The 27,990-nt window shown below is 43.3% G+C and overlaps 1 protein-coding gene and 1 long non-coding RNA gene across 6 annotated transcripts in view; one reads left to right on the forward strand and one right to left on the reverse strand.

The window, feature by feature from the left end:
* The window catches only part of CTNNA2 (catenin alpha 2), a 933,346-nt gene that overhangs the window by 119,802 nt on the left and 785,554 nt on the right, over nt 1-27,990 (reverse strand). Inside the window, exon 10 of one of the 4 annotated variants that reach the window (XM_072951562.1) lies at nt 8,689-8,805. The exons of the other annotated variants lie outside the window; for them this stretch is intronic. Within the exon in view, the coding sequence (XP_072807663.1) occupies nt 8,689-8,805 (117 nt within the window). The remainder of the gene's footprint in view (nt 1-8,688; nt 8,806-27,990) is intronic. 4 annotated transcript variants of the gene reach the window in all.
* LOC140690043 (uncharacterized) lies at nt 19,226-25,884 on the forward strand. Of its 2 annotated transcripts, none has more exons than XR_012065236.1 (3): nt 19,226-19,408; nt 23,568-24,878; nt 25,325-25,884. It is a non-coding gene; the product is annotated as an uncharacterized lncRNA (long non-coding RNA). The 2 variants fall into 2 exon arrangements; XR_012065237.1 differs by having other exon boundaries at nt 19,230-19,408; nt 23,568-24,518.

Here is a 27,990-nt window from a genome sequence, read left to right on the forward strand (position 1 = left end):
AGAATCAGCATAAGGGGAAAATGATCAAGATAAATATTTATAGCCAGATATATGCCCAAAGCAGACAATGTGTGTACGACAAACCAGGTCACTCTGAATTGGCATCTAGAATGAAAGATAACTTTAAAATTTACTCTGAGCCTTCGTGGGAAAGAACCATCAGCCCCTTCTCCTGTATCTTCCGTGCCTGCCCTAGAAGCTCATCAGAGACTGTCTGCCTCACTTGCCCTCATTTAGACTCTCTGCAGCCATGTAGTCCAGAAGTTTATATTCTGAACCTACAGAGCCTTGGCCATGGAATTATTACTGTTTTTTCCTTTGAACTTTTATTTTTAAACTTGCTTTTGGGAACACTTCCATACATAGGGCTCTGTGTCCTATTTTCCTTTCCTTCACTATTAAGAATTCCAAGAGGTTACAGTCAGATTTTGCCAAGGGTCTTTATTTACTTTTAATTCCAACATTATCTAACAGATGAGAAGGAAATCCACAGCAAAAGTCACCGTTGTGACTTCCTACCTACTCTCAACACAGACGTTTTGGTAAAAATCATTCTAGATTGTAGTAGGTACTATATTCCTAAAAGATACGGATATACAGTTGGTAAAGGAGACGGTGAAATATACTATCACCATTAAATTTGACCTTGGTCACAATTCTGTAATTTGTACTAAGAATTTGGTAGTCTATCCCCTACCAGGTTGAGGGGCTACAGACAACAACTGATCAACTTTCCTTTTAGCCCTTACTCAGATTTTATCCAGTTTGTTCCCATATTGAAGTTTAAGAACTTTTTAATTGAAATATAGCTGATTTACAACATTGTGATAGTTTCTGGTTCCAGCAAAGTGATTCAGTTGTATATGTATTTCCATTACAGTATTACACGATACTGAATTTAGTTTGCTGTGCTGTCCAGTAAATCCTCTTTGCTTATCTATTTTATGTTTGTATCTGTGATCCCATACTCCTAATTTATCCCTTCCCCTCTCCCTGTCCCCTTTGGGTACCATAAATTTGTTTTGTCTGTAATTCTGTTTCTGTTTTGTATATGGATTCATTGTTTTATATTTTTAGATTCCAGGAAAAGTGATATCATGTGATATTAGTCTTTCTCTGTCTGACTCACTTAATTTAGTATGATATTCTATAGGTCCATCCATGTTGCTGCAAATGGCAATATTTCATTCTATTTTTATTTCTCAGTACTATTCCATTGTATGTATCTACTACATTTTCTTAAACCAATTGTTGGTCAATGGGCACTTGGGTTGTTTCCATGTCTTAGCTATTGTAGTAAATAGTGCTGCTGTGAACACTGGGGTGCATGTATCTTTTCAAATTAAAGTGTTCATCTTTTCAGGGTATATGCCCAGGAGTGGGATTGCTGGATCATATGGTAGCTCTATGTTTAGTTTTTAATGGAATTGCCATACTGTTTTCAGTAGTGGCTGCACCAATTTACATTCCCGCCAACAGTGTGGAGGGGTTCCCTTTTCTCCACACCCTCTCCAGCATTTATTATTTGTAGACGTTTTAAAGATGGTCATTCTGACCAGTGTGAAGTGATACATCATTGTAGTTTTGATTTGCATTTCTCTGGTAATTAGTGAAGCTGAGCATCTTTTCATGTGCCTATTGGGTATCTGTATGTAATCTTTAGAGAGATGTCTATTTAGGTCTTCTGCCAGAAAAAAAACATAGGCAAAACATTCTTGGACATAACTCGTAGCAATATTTTCTTATATCAGTCTCCCAAGGCAAAGGAAATAAAATAAAAGATAAACAAGTGGGACCTAATCAAACTTAAAAGCTTTTGCACAGCAAAGGAAACCATCAACAGAATGAAAAGACAACCTATGGAACGTGAGAAAATATTTGTAAAGGATGCAACTGACAAGGGGTTAATATCCAAAGTATACAAATTGCTCATACTGTGAGATATCAAAAAACAATCAAACACACAAACAACTCAATCAAAAATTGGCAGAAGAGGTTTAAGAAATTTGACAATAATATATATATAGTTAATATACAATGCCACAGCCCGTGTTATAAAAGAGAGAGTCTTGGCCCATAGGTGTGTTAAGAAAGCGGTAAGAGGACCATCTGTTTGAAGAGGTGCTCCCTGCCCTGGGAAGAAGTTGTATGAGACACGGAGGTATGCTTTGCACTCACCTATGACCGTGGCAGACATGCTAACAACCCCAGCACCTTGCTCATGGTGCCTAGATGTGGCTTCACAGTCATTTTGAATAAAAGCCCTCAAACCATACAACTGATATTAGTAGACAAGGTAAAATTTATCCTGGAAGAAAGATCTCTAACAGCTTTCCATCTCTGAAACTGTGACTTTTATGAGTAGCCATCAAGCCTTTCCTTCCATGATGAGGGATGAGACTAAAATGCAGGTGTGTCTTGGGAAAGACAACACAGTGGCTCTTTGCTAACAAAGACATGCATCACCATTAGCAGATTCCTTTCTATGAGTGGATCTGATAAAGACCATACAGACCAGAGTCTTCTGCTAGGGACACAGAGAGCATAATAGGGAACAAGGCGGTGGAGACACACGTGAACACTGAGCAGAAATCCGGGACTAGTTCCAGGATTACAGATGCTACTGTTTCATTTTGTATCTCTTATGCCACGATAGCCCCAAATCCTTGCCCTGGACCCTAAAAGTTATTCTGTCTCAGGTTTCTTGCCTGAAAGTCAATTTATGTTCAATGACCCAAAGGCCGTCATAACTAATGATCGTCAATAAACTGCAGAGGATCTAACCAGTTTTACAGCAGACACACAGAAGCAAAAATTAAAGCCCGTACCTCCTCCTAGGAGAGAGCCCAGAAAACCACTGACATGTCTGGTACACAAGGTGCAGGATCCTTGATGTTTGAGCTGAGCCTTGAGGAATGACTGGAAATACTCCATCAGATGTATTTAGGGTCTGACAGGTAGCTCAGTAGCAGTGGGAAACAAGGTGGAAGACAGGAACAGTAGGAACAGGAGAGAGATAAACAGGGCAACTAGATAACAGTGTAGTATTTCAAATGAAAGACGATGAGCTGTGAAGTAAAAGGGATTATAGAGAAGGGAGTAGCTTCACTAGGTAATTGGAAGAGCATCTCAACAGGTCTCCATCATCAGTAAGATATATCCAGTTTTTTGGGGGCAGTTTGTAATAAACATCAATCAGTAACTGGAAAGACACATATACACATTTAAGCATGCCGAGGAATTCATTAAAAAGGTAATGGGGCTAATTAATTCATAAGCTAAATATTTTTATTAAGTGTCTATTGTGTGTCATAAACTATATTAAATCCTGAATCTACTAAAATTAGTAGGACATAGACATTGCCCTGTAGAGACTCACAACAGAGTCGTCAGGGATGGAGGGGGAGGAAACACAGGTGGGTCAACCCAAATCTAATGGAGTAAAGGATTCAGTGCAATGAGCAGAACAGAGGAAGCCGTTACTTCTGTCCTGAGAAGCTCCGTGGGAATTGCTGCTCTTCAGCCTGCATAGCCCCAGCCCTGTAACCAGAGTATCGTGATGGTGGCAGAACAGTGATTCTGAGTCAGAAGGCCTGGCTTCCAGTCCCTATTGTCTACATGTGGAGACAAGTAGGACTGCCCAGGAATTGGCCTGGTATGTCCTGTGTGGTGCCCGTCCATAAGCTAGATGGACCTCGTGTCGTCCATTCTCCCAGGAGGAGGGACCACATCTTCCCAGGAGCCTGAGCTCTCCCTTCCCCCATTCAAGGCTCTATGCTGACCATGGCTTCAAACCCCCAGGGGCCCCAAGATTTTCAGGTGCCAAGCAGCTGGTATCACCTAGCATTCCCTTGAACAGAAGATTTCTGCATTCAGTCTGATTTTTCCCCAGTAGGTCGACTTCCCTACGGAAGACTACTGCCATACTTATGCCACAAAAAGACAGCATCAGCAGGGCACTGTCCCACCCTTAGGGTCTTACTGCGTGGTGTCAGCTTCGTTCTAGACTCAGCACACCTCTTTGAGGGATAATGAGGGACTAGGGACAGCAAGCCTCCTCTTCCTGAACCTTGTCTGACAAACGTCCCCACTAAAGTGTCCCTGAACCCTGACCCTACACCCTTGTGACACCAAGCAACATAAGACAAATCACTTCACCTCCTCAAGCTTCAGTTTTTGCATCTGAAGAATGAGGAAAATAAAGACCTTCCCCACCCATTTCACAAAGTAGCAATGACAATTCGAGGAGCTCTGTGAACTGAAATGTGCTATACCCATGCGAGGTGCTATTTTTATCACAGGAGAGTGAAGACTCTCCTGAGCACAGACTGTGTGGTTGGCGCCTGAATCTTCTTTTTACCACACACGGCTGCTTAGTTCGATCCACAGATAGTTAAAGGTGGATTAGAGGCATGTAAGTAATGACATGGAGAAGCAACAAGAGGCAGAAACAAAGATCAGGAAATGAAAGTAAACAGGAACATCAAAATGTGGATGTATCACCCATGAGCATGTTGAGTCACCAGTCTGGCCCTGAGCTTCCCGGCATGCAAAGTCAAGGGGGAGCAGGTCAAACATGAGCTTGTCATTGAGAGCAAGAAAAAAGTCCCTAAGGGGAAATGTTGTTTCATGGAGGGAACTCGGTGTGAAGAACTCAGTGGTTTCCTCCCCCACATTCCACCATAAATGCAATCTTGGGTTTCTTAGTATAACTCCCATAGCTCAATTCAAGGAAATCTATTCCGTAGAGGACCTAGAAATCATGGTTTGATCAGCTGATCCATAGATAAAAGATAGAACACAGAAAGTTCATATTTTTAGGGTAAAGATACGAATCTTTCAAAAAAAAAAAAAAACCCTCACATGCCAAAGTCTCATGTCTTTAGAAAGCTTCTAGAAAGTCTTCAGCTCACATTTAATCAACAAGTGTAAACGTTGGACGTGGACTTACATATCATTTAGTGTCTCTCCCACTTTACTAAAAACAAAACTGAAGCCAGGATGCCCACTGTCACCACTTCTATTCAGCACAGTATTGGAAGTCCTAGCCATAGCAATCAGACAAGAAAAAGAAATAGAAGAGATCCAAATTGGAAGGGAAGAGGTAAAACTTTCACTATATGTAGATGATGTGATACTATGTATAGAAAATCCTAAAGGTGCCACACAAAATGACTAGAGCTGATAAAAAAGAATTCAACAAGCTAGTAGGATACAAGATTAACATACAGAAATCTGTTGCATTTATTTACACTAACAATGAAACATCAGAAATGGAAAGTTAAAAAACAAAATCCCTTTTAAAATCGTGTCAAAAAAATACATAGAAATAAATCTGACCAAGGAAGTGAAAGACTTCAACACTGAGAACTATAAAACATTGGTAAAAGAAATTAAAGACGATTCAAAGAAATGGAAAGATATCCCATGTTCTCGAAGAATTAATATTGTTAAAGTGGCCATACTGCCCAAAGCAATCTACAGATTTAATGTGATCCCTATCAAATTACCAAGGACATTTTTCACAGAACTAGGACAAATGATCCTAAAATTTTTATAGAATGACAAAGATCCAGAATCACCAAAGCAATACTGAAGAAAAAGAATGAAGCTGGAGGCATAACACTCCCAGACTTCGGACAATACTACAAAACTCTGGTAATTAAAACAACACAGTATTGACACAAGAAAAGACACATGGATCAATGGAACAGAATGAACAGCTCAGTAATAAACCTACTCACCTATGGTCAATTAATCTTTGACAAAGGAGGCAAAAATATACAATGGAGAAAAGACAATCTCTTCAGCAAGTGGTGCTGGGAAAGCTAGACAGCTATATGTAAATCAATGAAGTTAGAACGCTCCCTCGCACTGTACAGAAAAATTAACTCAAAATGGCTTAAAGATGTAAACATAAGACAGGACACCATAAATCTCCTAGAAGAGAACACAGGCAAAACATTCTCTGACATAATGTAGCAATATTTTCCTAAAGCAGTCTCCCAAGGCAAAAGAAATAAAAGCAAAAATAAACTAATGGGACCTAATTAAACTTAAAAGCTTTTGCACAGCAAAGGAAACCATTAACAAAATGAAAAAAAAAAACTAATTTGAAAAGATACATGCACCCCAACATTCAGAGCAGCACTATTTACAATAACCAAGACATGGAAGCAGCCCAAGTGTCCATCAACAGGCAACTGCTTTAAGACTATGTGGTTCATACACACAACAGAATATTACTCAGCCATAAAAAAGAATGAAATATTGCCCTTTGCAGCAACATGGATGAAACTAGAGATAATAATGCTAATTGAAGTAAGTCAGACAGAGAGAGACAAGAAAGACAAATATCACATGATATCACTTATATGTGGAGTCTAAAAAAAATGAGACAAATGAACTTATTTACAAAACAGAAACAGACTCACAGACATAGAAAATAGACTTATGGTTACCAAAGGGGAAGAGTGGGGAGAGATACATTAGGAGTTTGGAATCAGCAGATACAAACTACTATATATAAAATAAACAACAAGGTCCTACAGTATAGCACTGGGAACTATATTCAAAATCTTATAATCTATAATGAAAAAAATATGAAAAAATATACGTGTGTGTGTGTGTGTATGACTGAATCACTATGCTGTACATCAGAAACTAACTCAACACTGTAAATCAACTATACTTCAATTAAAAAGAAAAAAACTGAGGCCACCAGGTGGGAAATGTCTTCTCTAAAGAGGCAAGAGGCAAAAGCCTTTGTGGCCAGGGCTGACCCAGGTCTGGCCCTCGCTCGGGTGCAGTGAACTACTTGTTCCCGCAGCTCTGGGCAATCATAGCACCTCTATGGTCATTCACAGGATGGGGTGCTCGCTCATCGCCCCGTCACTACCAGTTAGGTCTTCCTGCCTGGACAACAAGCTCTTTGAGTCACTTTGTTTCCATCTTCATAGCACGTAACCCAGAGCCGGCAACCCAGTAGCTTCGTAACATTGCCTGAGTATCTTCTACTCAGGCAAGTAGAAATAAATTGAGCGCTTTCCATTAAAGTTTGAAGACCCAGCCCAAATGCCAAATTCCAGGCTGTCCCCCAGGTCCTGGCAGTTAGCAGCCCTCCTGGAGGACAGCAGTGACACTTTCCTACAAAATGGATTATGTGAATACCAGAGCCAAGTAGCATTTTTCAGTAAAACTTTGGCCAGAATTAGGAAAACACCGCACCTCCCTTTTGTATGGGTCAAAGGTGCTACGCAGATAGGAAATAATAAGATTAGTAAACTTGTTACAGGCTTTTTTTATAGAAACATTAAGACTAACTTAGCAGGCAAAGCAGTTTTATATCATGAGAACTTTTCAAAATATACAAGAAAATCAAAGTATGTGGGCACTATTTCAGTTTACATAGAATCAGTAAACATCAGTTCTCAATCCTACTGCCCAAAAGTGGAAAAAGACAAAATGAAAGAGTTGCCTAGATGATGATGATAATTTTTTAAAAAAGTCATTGGCACTTGTTACGTCCCAGGCACTTCCTAAGTGCTTACTGCATATTTCCATGCTTAATCCTTACACCAACCCTAAGCGGTAGATGATACTGTAAACCTGCACTTACAGATGGAGAAACTGAAGTGCAGAGTGGCTAAGTTGCCATGGTAACGTAACACGTATCTGGGCCAGGATTCCAGCTCACAGAGTCCAGCTGGGAAATGCAAGTTCCTAGGCTAAACGCTTTCCTAGAAATGACCACTAACACACATTGAGCATTTACGATGTGCCAGACGCTCTTCTTACTCATCTACGGGCTTTCGTGTGTCTTAACAGATGTGATCGCATTGTAACCTCATCTTTATTTTACAGAGAGGGCATTAAGGCACCAAGAGCCCGAGAAGTTTGCACAGGGCACATGGGCAGCCATGGAGCTAGGACGTGAACTGGGGAAGACTGGCTTCTGCACCCATTTTTGCACCTGGTATGCTGTCATCCTTTCCATGCAAAGGAAACCAGTGAAAAAGCTGTGTCTGAACCCTTGTCTGCCTCTCTCCACGTTAGACCTCCTTAGAACTTACTCAGCTGCAGCCTAAGTTATTTCCGCCACCTCCTCCTTGGCCTCCGTCTCCAGTCTTGCCCTCTGAGTCCTTCCCCGCGCAGTGAGCATGTGCGATAGATCCCACTCAGGACCCACCTTAAAGGCAGGTCTGCCTTTAACACTGCCCTGCCCCAGACCCTTCAGTCACTCCCCATCCCCGTCCCCGCCGCAAAGGTCCAAATGCCTTAAAGTCCCCCGCAAGGCCAGTCATGATCCACCCAGCCCTTGGCTCCTCCTTGGCCCTTTCCTCCCCACACGCCTCTCTCACGTCCTCACTGATCGGCCTCCAACAACTCTGAGCCTCTGAAAGCGCCCGCTTACACTCTGCTCCCTGCCTGAGCGCTTGTGTTCACACTCGTCTTCCCGTGGGGGATGAATTCCCCCAGGATCGCCTTCCACTGTGTCTGGCTTCTCCCCGTCCTTTAAGAAGCCAGCTCAAGTGCTGACTCCTCCAGGAAGCCTCCCCGGTAACTGTGACCGGTAACTGCTGCTGACAGCGGTCTGCCTGACTCCGCTGGTCCCTCAGAGGAGAGGACGCCCTTCGGCGACCGCTGATGCTCCCGTGCTAGCTCTTCCTCAGAGCTGGTTCACGTAACCTGTAAAGTCCCACTGAATCTTTTGCTGGCTCTTTGTTTCCAAGATGTTTCCAGTGGTGCGCTAATAATAAGGCTGAAGCTGACGCTGGTGTCACTTTTTTTGTGAATACGTGACATCTAGTAGGAACCAAACAGAACTATAAATCACCTAGCTGATGAAAATTCTCCACCTACCCCTTGAGACCGCTTTCCAGACCTTTTATAACTGGCTCTAACAGCTGCAGCATTCTCAAAAAACAAGGTAGAGCCCTTAACTTTTTAACTGATTTTCACAGCGCACATAGCTAAAGAAAGCAAGCACCTGGAAATTCTCACAGCCAGGATGTACGTTTGTGGGGTGGGAAGTGAGTTCGCAAGAGATCGGCAAAGTTGTGCAGCTGCATTTTGTGCAGTAAGTGGAAATGTGCGTGGCTTACTGGGCTCCACAAACACGGGAGCTGCCTTCCGCCACACCGCAGGTGCACGCAGGCCCGCTGCTGGGCGGCTTGAGGTATCACATCCATTCATATTATCCTTGTCCTCCCCACCGAATGAACACACAGCCTTGAGTCCAGGTGAGAAAGACATATAGCATCATTTTTGAGAAAAGAGGTGACCACCATTGATATGCTTGGTCTCCATTTGCACTTTGAATTTTTTTTTTTTTTGCAGGGTGGGTAATTAAATTTACTTATTTATTTATTTTTCAGAGGAGGTGCTGGGGATTGAACCCAGGACCTTGTGCATGCTAAGCATGCGCTCTACCACTTGAGCTGCGTCCTCCCCTCTCCATTTGTACTTTTGTTTAACTCTGGTGTGTACACATTAGAGACCATGAGCAGACTTAAAGGATATTCAAATGAGATAATTAGGTTTCATTGAACTTTGCCAACGCGATAGGATCTTGACACAATATACGTTAGTTACTTGCTCGCCTGGGTGTGAGAAGAGAAAAACAAGCCATTCTCCCGTGCATAGGACAGGCCAGGTGCTAGGCTGGAGCTTCCCATCAGGCATCAAGAACACCTCCCACCTGCCTCCCTGACAGTCCACATCCCACCTGCCTGCCTTCGGGTCTCAGCTCAAACATCATGTCATCACGAACCCCGAGCCAACCCTGATGCTCCCTGCTTGGCTTGGGGCTGGGACGGCATCTTCTGCTTTGCCCCCAAGCTCCATGAGGCATCCACCCAGGACAAGCCGGTGGACAAGGACACAGTGCATCCTTTTCGAGGGCTTGTGGGGCATCAGGGATGCCAGCCCTGTGAGTCGTATTCCCCCAGCAGGGCTCTGAGCTGCTGTATGACCTCCCATTTCTGCCCTGACTCTGGAGCCTTAACCCAGTGCACCCCGCAGAGCACTGACAGTTCAGAGAAGGTCGGCCATGGGCCGCTTGCTTGAAGAGCTGGCATTCATTAAGCAGTGGTCCTGGCCAGGCACTGATCGATTGGTTTTTCCATATGATTCTTTTGAATCTACACCATAACCCCTAAATGTAAGCATGATCACTAGCCCCATCTTACTGGTGAGAAATGGAGGAGAGCTAAAGACAGTGCCATCATCAAGGTCTTCCAGGTTCTGTGCGGTGGAGCCTGGACTTGAAACCAGAAGGCTTGCCCTTATGTCCACTTGCTCGTTCGTGCTGTAGGCAGAATTCAAAAATGGCCCCAAGATTCCAGACTCTGATATACACCCCCTTCATAGCCCCCTCCCCTTGAGTGACTACGATGCGACTGACACTCTCATGCTAGGTGACTCAGCAGTTGACTTTGAGTTCATCAAAAGAGGTTTTTCTGCAGAAACAGACTCACAGAGAACAAACATGGTTACCGGGGGTAAAGGGGGTGGGAACGGACGAACTGGGAATTGGAAATGTGCGCCTCTTGGGGAGGGATGGGAACGTTCGCTGTCTTGACTGTGGTGGTGGTTTCATGGGTGTAGACATCTATCAAAGTTCACCAAATTGTACATCTGAAATACGTATAGTTTACTGTACAGGAATCATATCCTAATATAGGTGTTAAATTTTTTTAAGAGTTTTTTTTCTGGGTAAGCCTGACATAATCAGCTGAGGTCTTTCAAAGAATGTAAAGCATCAAAGACATGCTCTCCTGATGACCTTAAGGAAGAAGAAAACTGTCGTGTTTTAGAGAGGGCCATGGGTCAGGGAACAGCGGGCGACTTCTGGGAGCTGAGAATGGCCCCTGGCAAGGAAGCAGAAACATTAGGTCTGCCACCACAAGGTCCTGAATTCTACCAGCAACCACATGGGCTTGGAAGACGACCCTGAGCTCCAGAAAGGAACTCAGCCTGGCCAACACCTTGGTTTAAGCCCTTGGGAGACCCTGAGCAGAGAACCCAGCTCAACCATGGCCAGACTGTTGACTTATAGAAACTTTGATATAATAAACTTGTATTGTTTTAAGCCACTGAGTTTCTAGCCATCTGAGTGACTGTATAATCTGAACCAAACAATCATCAACAGAAAGCTGATACAACTTCCCTACCTTTCCTCCCATCCAGACCCCGCCCAGCTCCTGACCCTCGTTCCAGCCTCCCGACTTCAGTTCGGCCACGTCCGCTTGGCCTTGCAGACGACCCCCGGGACTCCGGCTTCCGGGCTCGGGAGAGCTGGGCTCCAATCAGCCCCTACGTGGCTCTTCCTCCTGCTTCTCTTGTCCTCCCTCCAGGCTCTCAACCCAGTCCTGGCACTGAACTGCGCGGCCAGGGCTTCCCTTTTGGAAGGGGCCATTCCAAGGTGGAAACGTGTGTTGAAGGCAGGACTTTCTAAACAACGTCGTGAATAGATCTAATGTCTCTACAGGCTACCAGAGGGTTTTGTTGGCTTGTTTGTCTGTGGGGTTGGGTACAGAGCCAAAAAAAGGGAGAAAAGAATGTAAATAAGTTTCCAATTTCCCCGTCCCCAGCCGTGTACAGGTTAGCTTCAACCAGAATACTTAACAGCGCAATTTTGTTCAAAACAAAAGTTATAACGCTAATAAATAAATAAGTTTGGCAACCACTGGTGACATAAAGGGTGGTCCCAGCTCTGTGTACCATGTGATCATGAGAAAAGCATTTAAGCCATGTGGGCTTCGGTCCATATTTTTTTTTTCTGAAATGAGCAGATTGGAAAAGATAATTGCTAAAGACCCTTCCAGCTATAGTATCTTGTCACTGAAAGATTCTGAAGTCTCATTTTGCAGTTGGCAGAATTTCTTGACTTGATGAGCTAATGACCAACTCAGGAAAAAGACTCTTGCTCATTCAAGACCAAGAAGAGCCATTCCCTTCCATCTGGCTGCCTGGTCCCCAGAAGGCCTTCCTTCCACAGCCACCAGAGCACATGTGGAGGACTCAGCAGAGAGGTCCTGGGGGAACCTGGACCCTGACCCACGTGGCAGGCTGCTGGCCTCTAACTGCCAAATCCCCTAGGATCAGGGGATGCAGTGGGAAAACTAAACTCAGCTTCATGGAAGAAGAGTGAACAAAATAATAATTGTAGGTCAGGTGTTTGATAGGAAAAAAATGAAAATAAATGCAGTGTCTTATAATTTGTCTTTGACTTTAGGCTTCCTTGGAGAGTCTTCTTCCAAGGGGGTATGAAAAGGGGCCAGCCCGGTGGGCAGGCTGAAGGGGCAGATGCATCCGTAGAGAGGATTTGGGGAAGATGAAGGACTTTCTGTTTCCACTAACAAGCATCCTGTGACCATTTGTCTGATGCCAGGAATCCCTTGAAATTGAGCTAAATCCCATCATTGTGCAATGAGATATGTTTGGCAATTAAAATATTCCTGGAGAAGCAAAGTCCAAAACTGAGGTCCAAAGGACGTGTGGTGGGAAAGTGCCACAGGTCACACCTCCCAGGAGGCAGATGTGCCTGTGAAGTGGTGCTGAGCACAGGCCCACGTGTGTATTTAGGGGTTGTGCAGTGTACTCCAGGCCAGGCGTGTCCGCTTACTGGTAAGTGACAGGGTCAGGATTCAGACCTTGGGGTCTGTGACCCCACAGCCATGCTTTCCTTTGTACTAGTCCTCTTAAGAGCCTCAGGAAAAAAGTGAGTTATGATCAACTTGGACAATTTCACAGAAACCAACCTCTAAAAAAGCTCTCCAGTCTCATCTTGAGCATCTGAGTGCCGTGGACGCTGATGGTACGCCACTCAAATCCCCAGTCCCTGCAGCTTCCTTTCCGAGCTTCCTGTGTTCATCACCCAACGTCTGTGTGCTTGGTACCTGCAACCCTCTGAGGATGGTCTGGTGTAACTTACGCTCCAGAGCTTGCTTTCAGTTCCAGGCTAAGTTTGGGTAAAAATCTCACCTTGGCTTGACCTATTCCCCCTTCTGGTTTTGCTTTTTCTACTCCCTTGGGGTTCCTTTTGAAAGCATTTTCATAAAAAAAAAAAAAAACCCTTGCATCCAATTCCTTGACTTAGGGCTGCTTCTTGGAGACACCAACATACAACTTGATGAGAGCATTTGAAATGAGTGACACTGCAGCTTTCTCTCCATTTTACCTGATTTAATGAATTTCTCTTCCATCGATACTTGAGGGAGCTTCTAGCCCCGGTTCACATTGTTTATGCTCTCGAGCTGGTAGAGAACTAAAGCAGTTCTCTCACCACGTCTTTCAATGCGTCACACTTAATTGTAAGCAAATGTCTAGGGGGCTGGTTAATAACACGATGTCAGCCTTTCTCACTTCAGTTATCTGGTCAAGAGAATAGAGCTCTATCTTTCAGAAGGGAAGAGTTACAGTGATATATTTTTGATTGTGCAGAACCAAGTTATTCTCCTTCTGAGATGGGGAAAGCATTCTGATTGCTTCAAATGATGGGACTGATACTCGCCTAAGCAATCAAGTGTATAAAGGATGTAACAATCAAGATGTAATTGATCTTTATACCGGCATTCCTCCAAATAAAGCAGAAATTGCAGTCTTTGGACCTGTTCAGTCTTCCATTAAGTAGAAGACTAAACTGAAATAGAGGATGTGATATTTAACAAGAATCCTTGTCTGGCTTAAGAGATTCATTACACTTGAATTCATCTTGGAAAGAAGGAATCAAAGTGAATCTGACTAAGAATATAGACTTTCAGTGCTTTTATCTATAAATAAGTAAAGAAGGAAAGAAGAAGAAGAAAAAAAATTTAACCTTGTTAGAAAATGAGCCTCTGGGAGGGGAGAATAAACTTTTAAGTTTTAATGGAAAATGCTTCGTGAAGATAAAAGAAACAAACAAAAATTTATACTGGAGGTGGGTCTAGCTCAGTGGTAGAGCAGATGCTTAGCATGCACAAGGTCCTGCGTTCAATCCCCAGTACCTCCACTGAAAAATAAAGTAATTAATAAAACCTAATTACCTCCCCTTCCAAAATAAAATAAAATAAAATAAAATAAAGTTTAAAGATTGTACCATAAACCAGTTTGTGAAGTCTGCAAGGCCACATTGCACACCTTGAAACTACAACCCATGCACTCATACCCATCATCACTGAGCCTTGGACCCTTTGGGTGCATTTTGAGGAAAGACGGAAGAGGTACAATCGCAAAAGCTGTTTTCAAAGGTTTAGGTGTATCAGCTGCACATCTCTCACCAATTTCTTAATGACAGATAATGGCCAAGTTTTAATAGTTCTTCTCTCCGCACATTGAAGTATGGTGTAAAGTCCAGAAATTCACATTGGCTGTTGGGTCGCCCATCAATGCTTGACGAATGACAGGCACTCAATCAGTGTCTGCTGGATCGATGGACATATAGATGAAGGGGTGAACGGATGACCAGGAGGCTGGCTTGGTGGATGGCTGGATGTAAGTAGATGGATAATGGATGGATGGAAGCCAGAATGGATTAGGGTGGGGAGATGCCGAATGAAGTAGTAGCAGGGAAGAGCTCCCAACAAAAAGGTGGAGAAAGTACACTTTTCTTTCTGTGCCTCCTCCCAGACTCCACCCCTCAATATCCTCTGCCATTCAGATTGCTGCCCTCTTTCTGATCAAACATGTTTTCAAGAGCAGAATTGGTAAGTTCATTTCCAAGGAAACACAAAGATTAATAGAGCTCAACTGAATCGCACAATTTTTTTTTTAAAACTTGAGTAATGCTTGAGCTTCTTAAAAAAACAATCCCAGAATCTGGAGAATGCATCATTGCAGCATGGGTGTTACATAGCACCAGCAGACACTATTCACACAGAATAATGTGAGAACTGTGTCCCCGAGAATTGAAAAACAGGGTGACTTGGTTTCCCGTTTCTCAGATTGGGTTTACCCTGGGTTACACCTTCCCCAGGCTTACTTTCATTTTTATAGGGGCCAGAGGACTCATCATAATTATTAAGGAATATTGGCCATCACTGTGGAGACAGTCCTTCCCAGCCATTTTGAAAAATGGCTCCACATAGACTTGTCTCCATATAGAGAAAGAGCAACTGAGAAATCGCATAACTTTATGCCTGATGGACACCTTTATTTTAAGAGCGTTTGGCTTCTGTCTGAATGCAAATTGACTAACCTGAAAAGACTGGGAAGGGTGTTCTTTTAAGTCGTGAATTTACAGACCTCACAGAGCTGTAAATATAGGTCTGTAAGTCAGAAGCCAATTCACACACACACACAAAAACAAAAAACAAAAAAACTTGCTATTTAGCAAGAAAAGTGTTACACAGTCAAATTCACACCCGCAAACATATCCGACATATTTGGAGTGCTGTGGAAAACATGAATTCAAATATATCAAGAAGTCAGTGAAAACGTCTTCCCAATTCAGAGGGAGATGAGGCTCAGGTTGTCGAAACGTCGACAGGTACACCAGACTGTCCTCAGTGATGTCTAGTCTTCTGCGTGAGATCCACTTCTTTCCGGGTGGGAAACCAGTATGAAATTTTGACTAGATGGTCCTCTCCCCTTCTCCACACCCATTAAAAAAAAATATCACCTTCATGCATTCGCTCCAAATTACCATTAATCTGAAAGGGCCCTTGAGAATGCACACTTGGGAGAAAGGAGGGAGCAGTGTGAAAAAGAGAAAGCTTCAAGATCAACATATTTTTTTCTTGATGGGTGACAAACAGGAGATTGCAATTTGCCTTAGGAAAATCAGTTATGGGGGGAGGGAAATGGCTCAGTGGTAGAGTGCATGCTTAGCATGCACCAGGTCCTGGGTTCAATTCCCAATACCTCCACTGAAATTAATTAATTAATTAAGTTAATTTAAAAAGTCATTTATAAGGATGTATAACAAAAGTGTACAACAGCAGGTATTCAGTCCATCACAAGTTATTACCCAAAATGATGGCTCAGCTAAGTTGGCAAAACTCAGGTACTCATCTGTAATGTCATGTAGATCATAAAAGAATCCAAACTGTAAAGGCTGTTGCTGTTCTGTAAATGGCCTTGCTAAGGGAGGGAGAGGAATACTTCGTGAATTACTTTAAACAAAGAGAGCCTGGTGATGTGGTTGCACACAGAGTGTTTTTCTTGCTTATCAATTTACTCAGAGACTGGAGACCCCGCTTTTGGAAGTCAAAACTGTATTACCTTTTCCGCTGATGTCTAAACAAATAACCACAAAGCTAGTGGCTTAGAGTAACACACGTTTATTACCTCACAGCTTCCATGCACTAGGGGTTCAGCACAGAGTGGGTGGGCCCCCTGCTCAGGGTTTCACCAGGCTGAAATTACAGTGTCTGTTGGGGTCTGATCCCAACCGAGACCTCTTCCGGCTTCACAGGTTGTTGACAGAATTCTGTTCCCTGCACTTGTAGGACCAAGGTTCCCATTTTCTTGCTGGCTGTCGATCAGGGGCCATTGTTAGCTCTTAGCCGCCTTCCACGGTTCCCTGCCCTAAGGCCCTCTCCACGCGTACCAGTTCGCTCCTTCAAGACCAGCAAGTCTCGTTCTCTCTCCCAGTCGGCTAAGATGGAGTTTAATACAACGTAGCATAATCAAGGGAGTAACTGCACCCTCACAGTCACGCGTGCTGCCCACGCCCAATGGGAGAGCATCCTGCTGCACACACCCTGCGTGATGTATACACAGCAGGAGACAGGACTCTTGGGAGCCAGCTCAGACTTCCCCTGTCACGCAGTAGTTGCAGCCTACTTGGACCCAACAGACGAACGCCCATCTCCTGCCGCGGGGAGATCTGTGTGACCTCTGCCCGCGACCACAGTCACAGTGTTCCGCGTGCAGCTTCAGAAAGGGGGAACGTTAACCCTGACCCTGTGGAAGAGTCTCTTCGAGGTTTCTGGCGCTAAGAAGGGAACTGGCTTCTTGCCGTTCTTGCCCAGTCACAGGCGGATTTCTCTCCCTTGCATTAACCGCTCAGAAACGCAGCCTCTCTGGTGCTTCGGAAAGTCAGTCTCCAAGGAGCATTTCCTTCCTGTCCCCGACTCCCCTGTGCTTGCACAGTTTAGCTGTTCAGTAAGTGCCTGTTGAATGAAAAACTCACGCTCCCTCGTCTCCACCCCTGCATGCACACATACGTGCACACAAGAACACCCAAGCGGGTCATGATGGTAGCCACACCCCCCCCTGGACCGGACACCCTTCACACACATAGTAATTTAGTGGTGAGCCATTCCCGGTGGCCTCCTGCCATCCAGCCCCATTCTTCATGTGTTTAACTAGAGAAACTGCCTTCAGAGCTTGTCACCAAGCCCCATTCGTCAGTCCACCAAGGTCTAGAAGACGGCATCTGAGGGAATGAGTCAAGAGCTACCCTGCGCCTGTCTTAGGAGGAATAAGGTGATGGCAAGGAGGTAAGGAATGGCTTTCATAAGGACCTTCCCTAATCCCTCGGGGCATTATTTATACTAGAGTGGGGTATGACGAATATGGAATTTCATTTGAATAAATGTTTCTGACCATGAAAACCAACTGCTTTTGACGTTCACACCTAAAAAAGGAAAACAACACATTTTTAAATTAATCCCTGAACTGCTTTACACACGCTCCTTCCTTCTTACCCAGGGTCAATACAATGCATCATTTTCTTGAAGACTTGGGGTCATCTTTATACACTTAGGTGGGGGTATATTCAGTTAAGATTGAGGCCAATAAGACTGCTTTTGCTCTACATCGCCAGTCAGTGATTTTTTTTAAATTATGTTTTAAAAGACTCTTGTCCAATTCCTATCACTTGCTCGGAGTCTTTGGCCCTGGAATTCACCTGTGCTTTGGTAAAGTCCTCAGCTAAGCTAATTTCCGGTAACTCTGTCCACTGTCTCTTACTGATGCATATGGAGAACTGACTGTTTAGATAATGTGGGATGGTAGAGAGAAAAGCTAAGTCAGAAACAATTAAATCAGTGGCAGTGTTGTCTGGCATGCCTGCTGACAGCTTGTGCGACAGTACAACGAGGCGAGCTGGAACAACTAAGTTTAAAATCCACTGTGAATTAAAGAATCCGACTGCAAAGACGTGCTCCATAACTTTATCTTCAGCAAAACTTTCCAGCCTCCACTTTCAAAGGAGAAAGAGACTTAAACACCCCTGCTCCACCCCCAACACAAGCATCTCCACCTCCAAATGCTCTCAGGTTCTCGGTTCATACTTCTCCTGAGTCACACGTGGCTTTAAAAGGCACGGTGTTGGTGATGAACTGGTGAGTCACACACGTGGGGGATTAACAGTCCTCTAAAGTTAGTAACCATTCAAAAATAAAAGTGGAAACCACTAATTTCTCAAGTCTCAAAATGTCCAGGGTATGAAGAGATTCTTTAAAAGTCGTCAGATTTCTCTTTGTCACTTCTAGGCCATGATGATGACGGTGTCAAGCATTTGGGCAAATATAAGAATAAATAACTCTCCAGCAGTGATGCAATTCGTGAAAAACTAAGAAGAATAATCACACAAGAAGAATAAAACGATGAGTCACTACGTATCGGGTGCGTGCCGTGTAACAAGTGATCCGTAGCTGCCATGGTTTCTCATCTTTGCTGTGAGCAGAAAGACGGTGTTTATCATCCACATTCTGCATAGGTGAAGATTAAAGCTCAGAGAGAAAACGTAGCTCACAGTGGAGCTGTGATTTAAACTCAGATGTGATTCCAATTCATGCTTCCTGCATTACGATACAGTACTGTAATCACTTCACTCAAGAATTAAAAGTACTAAGATTAAAAAAAAAAGAAAGAGATGGTGGGGGGGACTAATGTGTAGTAACTTACACGCATGCTGCCTTATATTTTCCAGGCAGCATATGTGAATAGCACATCACACTTAGAGTGATGCATGGAGTCCCACCCACGCCACAAAGGTTTGTCTGCATCTCTGTATCAGCTTCCTGCAGCTGCTGTAACAGAGCACCACAAACTCAGTGGCTTAAAACAACTGAAATTTATTGTCTCACGATCCCGGAGGCTAGAAGTCAAACATCAAGGTGTGGGCAGAGCCGTGTTCCCCTGTGGGGGAACCCTTCTGTGCTTTTAGTGGTCTTCCCATAACCTTTGGTGTTCCCTGGCTTGTGGGTCCACTACCCTCATCTCTGCCTTCATCCTCACATGTCACTTTCCCTCCGTGTCCCTGTCCTCAGATGCCCATCTTCTTCTGAGGACCACAGTCACATCAGAGGAGGGCCCCACCCCACTCCACTATGACCTCACAGAACTAATGACATCAGCAACAGCCCTATTTCCAAGTAAGGTCACATCCTGACAGCAAGGTAAGAACCTCTTTTGGTGGCCCTAGAAAGTCCTTGGGACACAGAGACGCACACTGATTTGGCCCCATTTAAATGTAAGTGAAGTTAGAATGCCTTCAACAGGGTTTTCTATGTCTGTCTAAAATCTGTGCACCATCCTCTGCATGTTTATATTTCTCCTCCCAGAAATAATACTCCTTTCTCATGTCGACTACTGATTCGTTCCTCCAACTTTCATCCAACTTATGGACTCTGCACTGTTGGCAGAGGTAAAAATTATGGTCTTGGCCTCCAAGGAACCAGTAACCCGAGAGGGACAAAGGCAAGTGAACCACTGAAGAAATTCAGGGCCTGAAATTTTAGATCAAAGTGTCCCTAAGGAATTAGGGGAGTGAAAGGAAGGGATAACCATCCTAGGAGAGAGAGGAGGGTTAGTTAGAGGTGGAAGGCAACCTCTTGCTTTGATTCTGGAACGAAACATCAGTGCAGTTCTGGTGCAGGCAGAGGAAACAGGATGTGCCCAGACGCAAGAGGGTGAGAGCGCCCCAGAGCAGAGGGGCTTCAGGAGCCTGGATCCTGGGTGAATCGCCGGGCTAGGGGACCTGTGGGTAAAAAGGTAGGAGCTAGTGCATCACAAGCTTTCTGTGGCAAGCTAAGTAAGTCAGGAGTCAGAGGGGTTTTGGAGAGAATCGTGTTTCAGAAAGCCATCTCCAGGGACAGTACGGAGATTCAGTGCAAGAAGGGCAGCTCCGGGGAGCGAGACTACGAGTGTCAGGGAGAGTGAAGGGTGTCAGCACAGCAGACCCGTCCTAGCTAACCCCCATCCCAGACAGGCAGAGCACGGAGGTCCAGGACCAGGCATGAGGGGAGAGCTCAGCGGTAAAACGCATGCGTGGCCTGCACAAGGTCCTGGGTTCAATCCCCGGGACTTCCATTAAAAACAAATAAATAATTAGACCTAATTACCAGCACCCCCCCGAAAAGCCTCTAAAAACAAACAAAATAAATACATAAAATATTAAAAAAAAAAAGACCTGAGACTGATCGCATGGCCGTCAGTTTTGCCCACTTCTCCACCGCTCCTTTTAATTCCCGGTGGACGGTTCAACCAGAACCCACAAGGTGGCCCCAGAAGAATCTAGAATTGATACTCAGCCTCGGCCAGAGGGAACAAGAGCAGGGTCTGAAATGCGAGGAAGAGCAGGAGCCGCTGCCAGTCACAAGTGATAATAAGCTGCTGGCTCCGTCCAGGTGACCGTGGAATTGGTCAACAGCACACACTCAAGAGCGAAAAGGGAGCCCGGATAATTAGGCCAGGGCCGCACGTGTAAACCAGCACCCTTCCGGGCAAACAGAGGTCGGCGGCTCCTTGATCACAGTCTCAGCCCCAGAAAGCTGGTGGCCGGTGTGTTTCTGCTTTCCCTCCAACAGGTATGTTAACGCCTCCTTCGGTGCCGAATGCTTCCACTGGCTTCCTGGTATATCCCTTTGGGATTATATTACCCAGTGTCTCTGCTTGTAATGAAAGAACCATCATCAATTCTCCCTCTTAAGACAAGGAAAATTAATTCACTAGCCCAACTATTGACGGAACAGTCAGAATTTAAAGCATGTCTGTCTGTTTTCAAAGATGGTGAGCACGCCCTGCTACCACCCTGGGCTCTCCCACAGCTCTGCAGATGGAAGCCACAGCGGTCGAGGGAGTGGGGTGCATTCTGGTCACTATACAGGACAAGCAAGATTCTCATCTGGGCTTCTCTTTGCACCACTTGGAGCACTGTGCTCAGAACCCCACTGCATGGGGGCTGATGGACAACCGGTTTGATTCAGTGATGCATTTCTTCAGCAAAGATGTGGCCAGCCCTCGGGGTGTGGCCAGTCCTCAGGGGTGTGGCCAGCCCTTGGGGGTGTGGCCAGGCGGCAGAGGTGTGCTCCTGGAATGAGGGCCACTGGAGAACTGCATATGCATTCAAAGGTTGTGGACAGAGTAAGTAAACTGGTCAATACATTTAGCACTTTGTGTACATTAAAAGAAACAGAGCAGTATGGTGGAACAGAATGCAGAAATGACATATTTTAAGACAAAACACTAGATTTCAGAGACAATTTCTCTCTCAGCTGCCACCTTGAAGCTATGGCCCCCTCTGGGCTATCCATTTCTTCGACTCTCCCTTCAATTGTAGTTCATCAAGTATTTGCAATTCCACGTGAAACCAAATACATCTATTTCTAGTAGTGGGATTTCAGAAGAGAAGTTAGCACAAAGGGGTAGCTTTACTCCCAACAAATCAGGTTGGTAGCAAGGAAGGAAAGAATTGTTGGGGAAAAACTATTTTTTGGAAGACAATATGCTTCCCCTTAAAAAAATATCATCCACTTTTTCCTTAGAAATGATATATTAAAAGAAAGAACCTACAGATGAATCTTTACACCAAAATGAAAAGCAGCCTGAATTCGTGATTGCCTTGAATTATTAAAACACCAGTCAGCAAACTCAGCCAGCTAGTTGAATCCTGCCTGCAGCCTGTTTTTGTGGTCCGGTAAACTAAGGGCAGTTTTACATTTTTAAATAATGGGGAAAAAAATCAAAATAAGAATGTTTTGTGATGAATGAAAATTATATGAAATAACAACCATCAATGTCCACAAATAAAATTATATCAGAACACGGCCACACTCTTTCCTTTACACGTTGTTTGTGGCTGTTTTTGCACCGATTTTGCCTGTAGAGCGGACAATATTTACTATCTGGAACTTTATAGAAAACACTTGCCAACCCCAACTCCAAAGTTTCAGATTAAGAATTTAATTGCTTTCAGATAACTTACGCAACTCCTCCCTGGTCCCATGTGATGAAAAGATAAGGATGATTTGTGAGTCACAGCCTAACTGGTGTCTCCAGAAACGGCCGCTGCACAAGGGTCTGAAGCAGTAGGTTTACTAAAGAGAACATTTTACGCCTTGTCATTCGCACGATGATTTTGTTCCTCAATTTTTTATAGCTCTCAGAAAGATTACCTTTAACCCAGGCTTCACTCACAGTCCCTCGCCAGGCTCCCTGGACCTGGTCCCTGTCCCTGCTAAGAAGACACTGGGACCTGCGTGACCTCACATTCGGTCTCGGCATATACTCTACACTCAGTACTAATTTATCTTCCAAAACAGATCATCTTTTTAATGTTTTTAACATAAAACACAGGATACATTTCTCTCGCTGCCAGGTTGAGCCCTTAGGTTGAATTCCTGCACTGTCTTTCCACCAACCGCATGTTACAACGTTCAAATAAAATTTCTTTCAATGGGAATACGTTTTGAACTGAGGCTGCTCAGAAGGTTTACAACCAAGGAGTGGAACTGCAGCACCCGCCTCAGAGATACTTTTATTTCCTCCTTGATAGAATCCAGTTCTAGTAAAATATTCAAAACACATTCGAAGCCAACCTACCGACATTCACTTTCAGAAACAAGAAGTGAAGTGTTCATTTAAATATCAGAACCCTCTTATATAACATGGTCCCTTCACAATCACCATGCCATTATTTTCATTTCCAGCAACCTGGGGCCAATATGTTCAGGATGAAGGACTGAAAAAGAAGGAACCTAGAATGTATTATTCTGCTCTGCATCTATAAGGTGGTGTCTGTGGTTCCCCCCCCCCGCCCCTGGATTTAATACACCAGATCTTCTTAGAGTTTGATGATATTTTATCTTTTTTGATTGCTAATCATTAAAATGAACTGATTTTTACTTTCTTGCCAAAGATTTCTATCAAATGCAGCTTATAAATCCCCTGGATCATATCCTCCTTTTTTTTTTTTTTGAGAAAGCAGTCATTTTAAGCTTCATTGTGAACATGATTTAAAAGATTTCTGGGGGAAATGTATGGAAAAAAATTGCAGAAGCATCCATCTTAGGGACTTATAGCTTGCCTAATATTACCACTGCATCCAAATTGGCAATCTGACTAGCATAAAATGATCAGATATACATCACAAAGGTACGTATCACAAAGGTCCATGCCTTTTTCTGGGGTCCGAGACTCCAAACCCCATAACCAGCTCTGCATAAATCTTTGGTCCCCGAAAGGAAACCAAAACCAAAACATGCATCCAGCAAAGAAAATAATGTACCACACTGGACGGTGGAGGGGTGGCGGGTACGTGAGCCGGAATGCGCCTTCCTACTCGTATTCCACTAAGATGCGTGGATTTAACAGTTGATTTATTTTGAATTCCTTGTATCCACTGTCTGCAGGCATTTGTACAGATACGAACTGGGACTTCGTTCTGTGACTACAACCTGGGATTTATTTAGTTATCTGGGGTCAGTGGACGTGTAACATGCTTTTACACTCCCTGATGTTGAGCAAGGAAGAAACTGCATTCGAATGGAAGCTGAATAACAATAAGGAGCCCCGGGGTGGCTCCTGCGGACTCCTGCCCGGTGATGCTCATCCGTGTGGGAAGCAGGGCCGACTTTAACCCCCTGCCTACCCTCCAGTGGACATGAGACACACAGTCACAGCTAATGCGGGTCCATTTCCCCTTCTCCTTGGTTTTACTCTATCTCATTGTATTGACAGTACCTGCCATGAAGTGATCCCCCAATGGCGGCATCGACTGCAATAAACTGAGGGACACGGGGAATTGTCCCTACCTACTCGCAGGTGCCAACAACCAGACACAGACCTTACTGCCCGGCCAGACGCAAAAAAGAACAAAAAACCCACGATCCCTTTTTGTTACTTTATGGATTTACAGGATTAAAACAGGCTTTGGGGGAACAGAGCCCCCCAGTTTATAACCTTGTGCTGGTAAAGCCAGAGCGGGTACAGCCATCACTGATGACTCATTGTTTTGACCATTATCTAAGAACGAATTCAGTTCTCGGCGGAGGATCACTGCTGTATTCACTCAAAGACTGGAAAACCAGAAACGAGGCACAGGACTCCAGACACTTGTCTTAGCCATTAAAACCGGGCTGGCCAGATAATTCCCTCAGCTGAAAAGCAGCGAGAGTCATCCCAAATGAAAAGATCTGCAAACTGGATCGTGCAAAAAATAAAAACGTCTATGGAATGAAAATGAGCACATTTGGAAAAAGAGCTCAAAAGATGAAAAATGCATCAAAAATAACAAAGCGGCGCTTACTGCACAGGAAACCAGAGCAAGGTGGATGAAAAAGCCTCGGTCTGGCACCCTAAAGGTACAGGTTGCGCTGGAAGTACCTCATATAATACATGGAATGTCCTGACACACATAGGTGCCCTTTAAGATTTACATGGAAAAACATCAACACACAATGGAGGGTTACATAAATTATACCACGTGGACGAAACTGATTAAAACTATGCTCTCACTGAAAACCACGGGGCAGGACTCTATGTACAGATACGAAAAGATGTCCAGAACGCTTTGTTAGATAAAGTCAAACCAGAGCTAAATGCCACGTGAGAGCCTGCTTTGAACACGAGATCGGAAGTCATTAGTGGAAGAGCTGGGGAAATCCGAACAGAGTCTAGAATTTACTTAAGAGTAATGTATTAATGTTAACTTACTTGTTCAGGTAAATATACAGGTTATATATATATATCATATTATATTATTATTATATATGATATATATCCTATCTATAGGAAATTGGACAAAGGGAAAATGGAACTGTGCACTATTTTTGCAACTTTTATGTAAATCTAAAATCCTCCCCAAATTAAAGGTTTATTTAAAAAAATACAAGCAAATTTCTAAACAGAATGGATAATAAAAATAAAACATACACAAAAATTGATAGTATGTAAGTATATACAAAGGGAAACCTTCTTGGAATAGGTACACCAAACTCTCAAAGGGGAAATTTCAGGACTGGAGATGAGCTGGCAGGGAACGTTCCCTTATTTCATTTTATTTATTTCTATCATAATTGAATTTTCAACCATGCACAGGTAAGCCTTTATAATCTGAAATATACAGTATAATAAACGTGTTTCCGTGGTTACTGCTGTTCCCATTTAGGAAAGAAGAACACTGTATTTTAGAGCCTGCAGGTAGTAAAACAAAACAAGACTGGAACATCAGCCCTAATTGCTGAGTCTGACCATCAGTCACTCCGGGACGCTGCCTCTGGACCCTGGGCTCCCTGGGACGGTGTTTTGTTTATCACTATTCACCACACTGTCCAGTGCAGCACTCAGCATGCCCTGTGCAATCGGTATGTGTCTATCAACCGCAACTGAATTCCACTACGAACATTCTGTTTCTAACACAAATGTAATAGACTTTCCATTTATAAGAGCTTAACTATGTACAGCTGATTTCTAATATGCTTCCTGATTGCACTTAGGAACAAATGCATCTGTACTAAGTCGGAGGGTGCAATTAGGAGCTAGAAAAAGAATGGGACTGAATTCAACATGAATAGGGCCTCACAAGTGCACACACACACATTAAAATCAAATTTCAAACTCCTAAAGCTTACCTTGCTTGGCGAAATACCCTCACGAAACGCAAAATAAAATACCATTAAAACAAAACCCAAACCCGCTGCTCTAAATAATAGATAGTGATTGAATGCATGTTGGCTGATGTTTGTTTCAATCGCTTTTCTCCGATTCTGTGAAACTAGAAAATGCCCTGGCTGGTTTATTTGTTTGTTTGTTTTTCTTAAGTTGTTGTTTTCAGTTCATTGATTAAAATACCAAAATGTTTCAATGTTTTACTGGAAAATATTTATTAAAACTGAAGGTTAAAACCTTGCTTTCATTCTTGCTCTCCTGAAACACATACGGATTCTGTCACAACACTACGGTGTCTTGAAATCTGAAAAATGTTAGGACTTAAATGGACTGTCTGACCTTTTCACTCATTATTCCCGTTCACAAGATGTTTAACGGGGCCGTCAGGCTGGAGGTCTTGGTTCCAGGCTCCAAGGTGAAAAAAATCCAGCCACTAAAGGGAATCTCAAATCTTCAGGAATGCAAATGAATGGAGAGGTCCAGAGAAACCCTGCGTGGGGCACTGGAAGGATGGTTCTTGGAAGGTTCAGTGCAAGAGGAAAGGTATTGTTTTTTCTCCTTCCTGGCAAGGAGTGATGACTATAGTTGGGTCAAAAAGAGGAATGTCAGTGGACATTTGGGCGCTTCCATGTCTTGGCTGTTGTATACAGCGCTGCTGTGAACACCGGGGTGCACGTATCTTTTCAAATTAGAGATCCCTCTGGATATATATGCCCAGGAGTGGGATTGCTGGATAATAGGGTAAGTCTATTTTAGTTTTTTGAGGTTTCTGAGGAATCTCCATAGCACAGGGAACTATATTCAATACCTTATAATAACCGTCAATGAAAAAGAATGTGAAAGTGAATATATGTATGTATATGCACGACTGGGACATTGTGCTGTACCCCAGAGACTGACACATTGTAACTGACTCTACTTCAATAAAAAAGAAACATTAAAAAATGTTTTAAAAAGAGGAATGATGTCATCTAAACATATAAGCTAATAAAAGATTCCTGGGGGATTTCACAGAAACTGAATAAGAATAGAATCTACATACACATTCCTTTTGTATTTTAAGAGCTTGGGAAAATACAAACATACACAGTTATTAAATTCTATGCAAAAAAAGGAGTGAAGCATTTTCAGGAATTGTTCATGCATCTATTCTTCTGTTGGTTTGGTTTCAAACTTTCAGTCTTTATGAGTGTGTAGGTTAGCACAGAACAATGAGTTTCATGTTCATTCTACGGTATCAAAGTAGTGCTTCCTTGTATCTTTCCTACTGCAATTTGCCAGATTTCCATCCCTCTCTCCCCTTCACTTACCCTTGATGAGACAAAGGATAATTATATTATTTTTCCTTCAAGAAGTAGCTACTTTGCAATGGCCCATGAGGAAGTTCATTTCTTGCCTTGCACATCTCTGTAAGTTATTCTTTTTTTTTAATTTTTTTTTATTGAAGTATAGTCAGTTTACTGGTGGACAGCATAATGTTTCAGTCATATATATACACACATATATTCCTTTTCATATTCTTTTCCCTTATAGGTTACTACAAGATATTGAATATAGTTCCCTGTGCTACACAGAAGAAATTTGTTGTTTATCCATTTTATAGATGGTAGGTAGTATCTGCAAATCTCCAACTCTAAGTTATTCTTTAGTATATTTTTATCTGCTTGGCACCCAGCTATCCTGTAACCTCGTGTAACTCTTTAAAAGATACTCAAGTCTCACTATGTATTTGCAAGTACGGATTAGTTTTGCAGATGTTAAATAAAACAATACTGGTTCCATTTGCCAACCCACAGACTTTTCCATTTATCCCAAAACTTTGTTTCCTGGACTAAATAAACTCAGCGTTTATTAAAGAAAAAACAGTTTTGATAAATAGTTGTGTTTTCCACTGTTCTCCTTAGTGCATGAGCGGGCTTCCTTACACTTTCCACGATCTCTGTAAGATAAGATCCTCCCTTTGGAAGTCTCACGCTTACCTGCTTCCTGCTCCATGACACTGATGCCGGGCAAGGTGCCTGGTACATGGAAAGTACCAAATGAGGTAAATGAAATTAACTAGATGGTGTAATTAACAATCGTATCCCCAGTGCAGACGTGAGCATTGCTGATGCACAGTGAACAGCTACTTTTATTGAAAAAAAAATACAATACAATAAACAGGAT

Source organism: Vicugna pacos, chromosome 28 (genome assembly GCF_048564905.1).
Source record: "Vicugna pacos chromosome 28, VicPac4, whole genome shotgun sequence".
In the NCBI taxonomy this organism is placed as follows: domain Eukaryota; kingdom Metazoa; phylum Chordata; class Mammalia; order Artiodactyla; family Camelidae; genus Vicugna; species Vicugna pacos.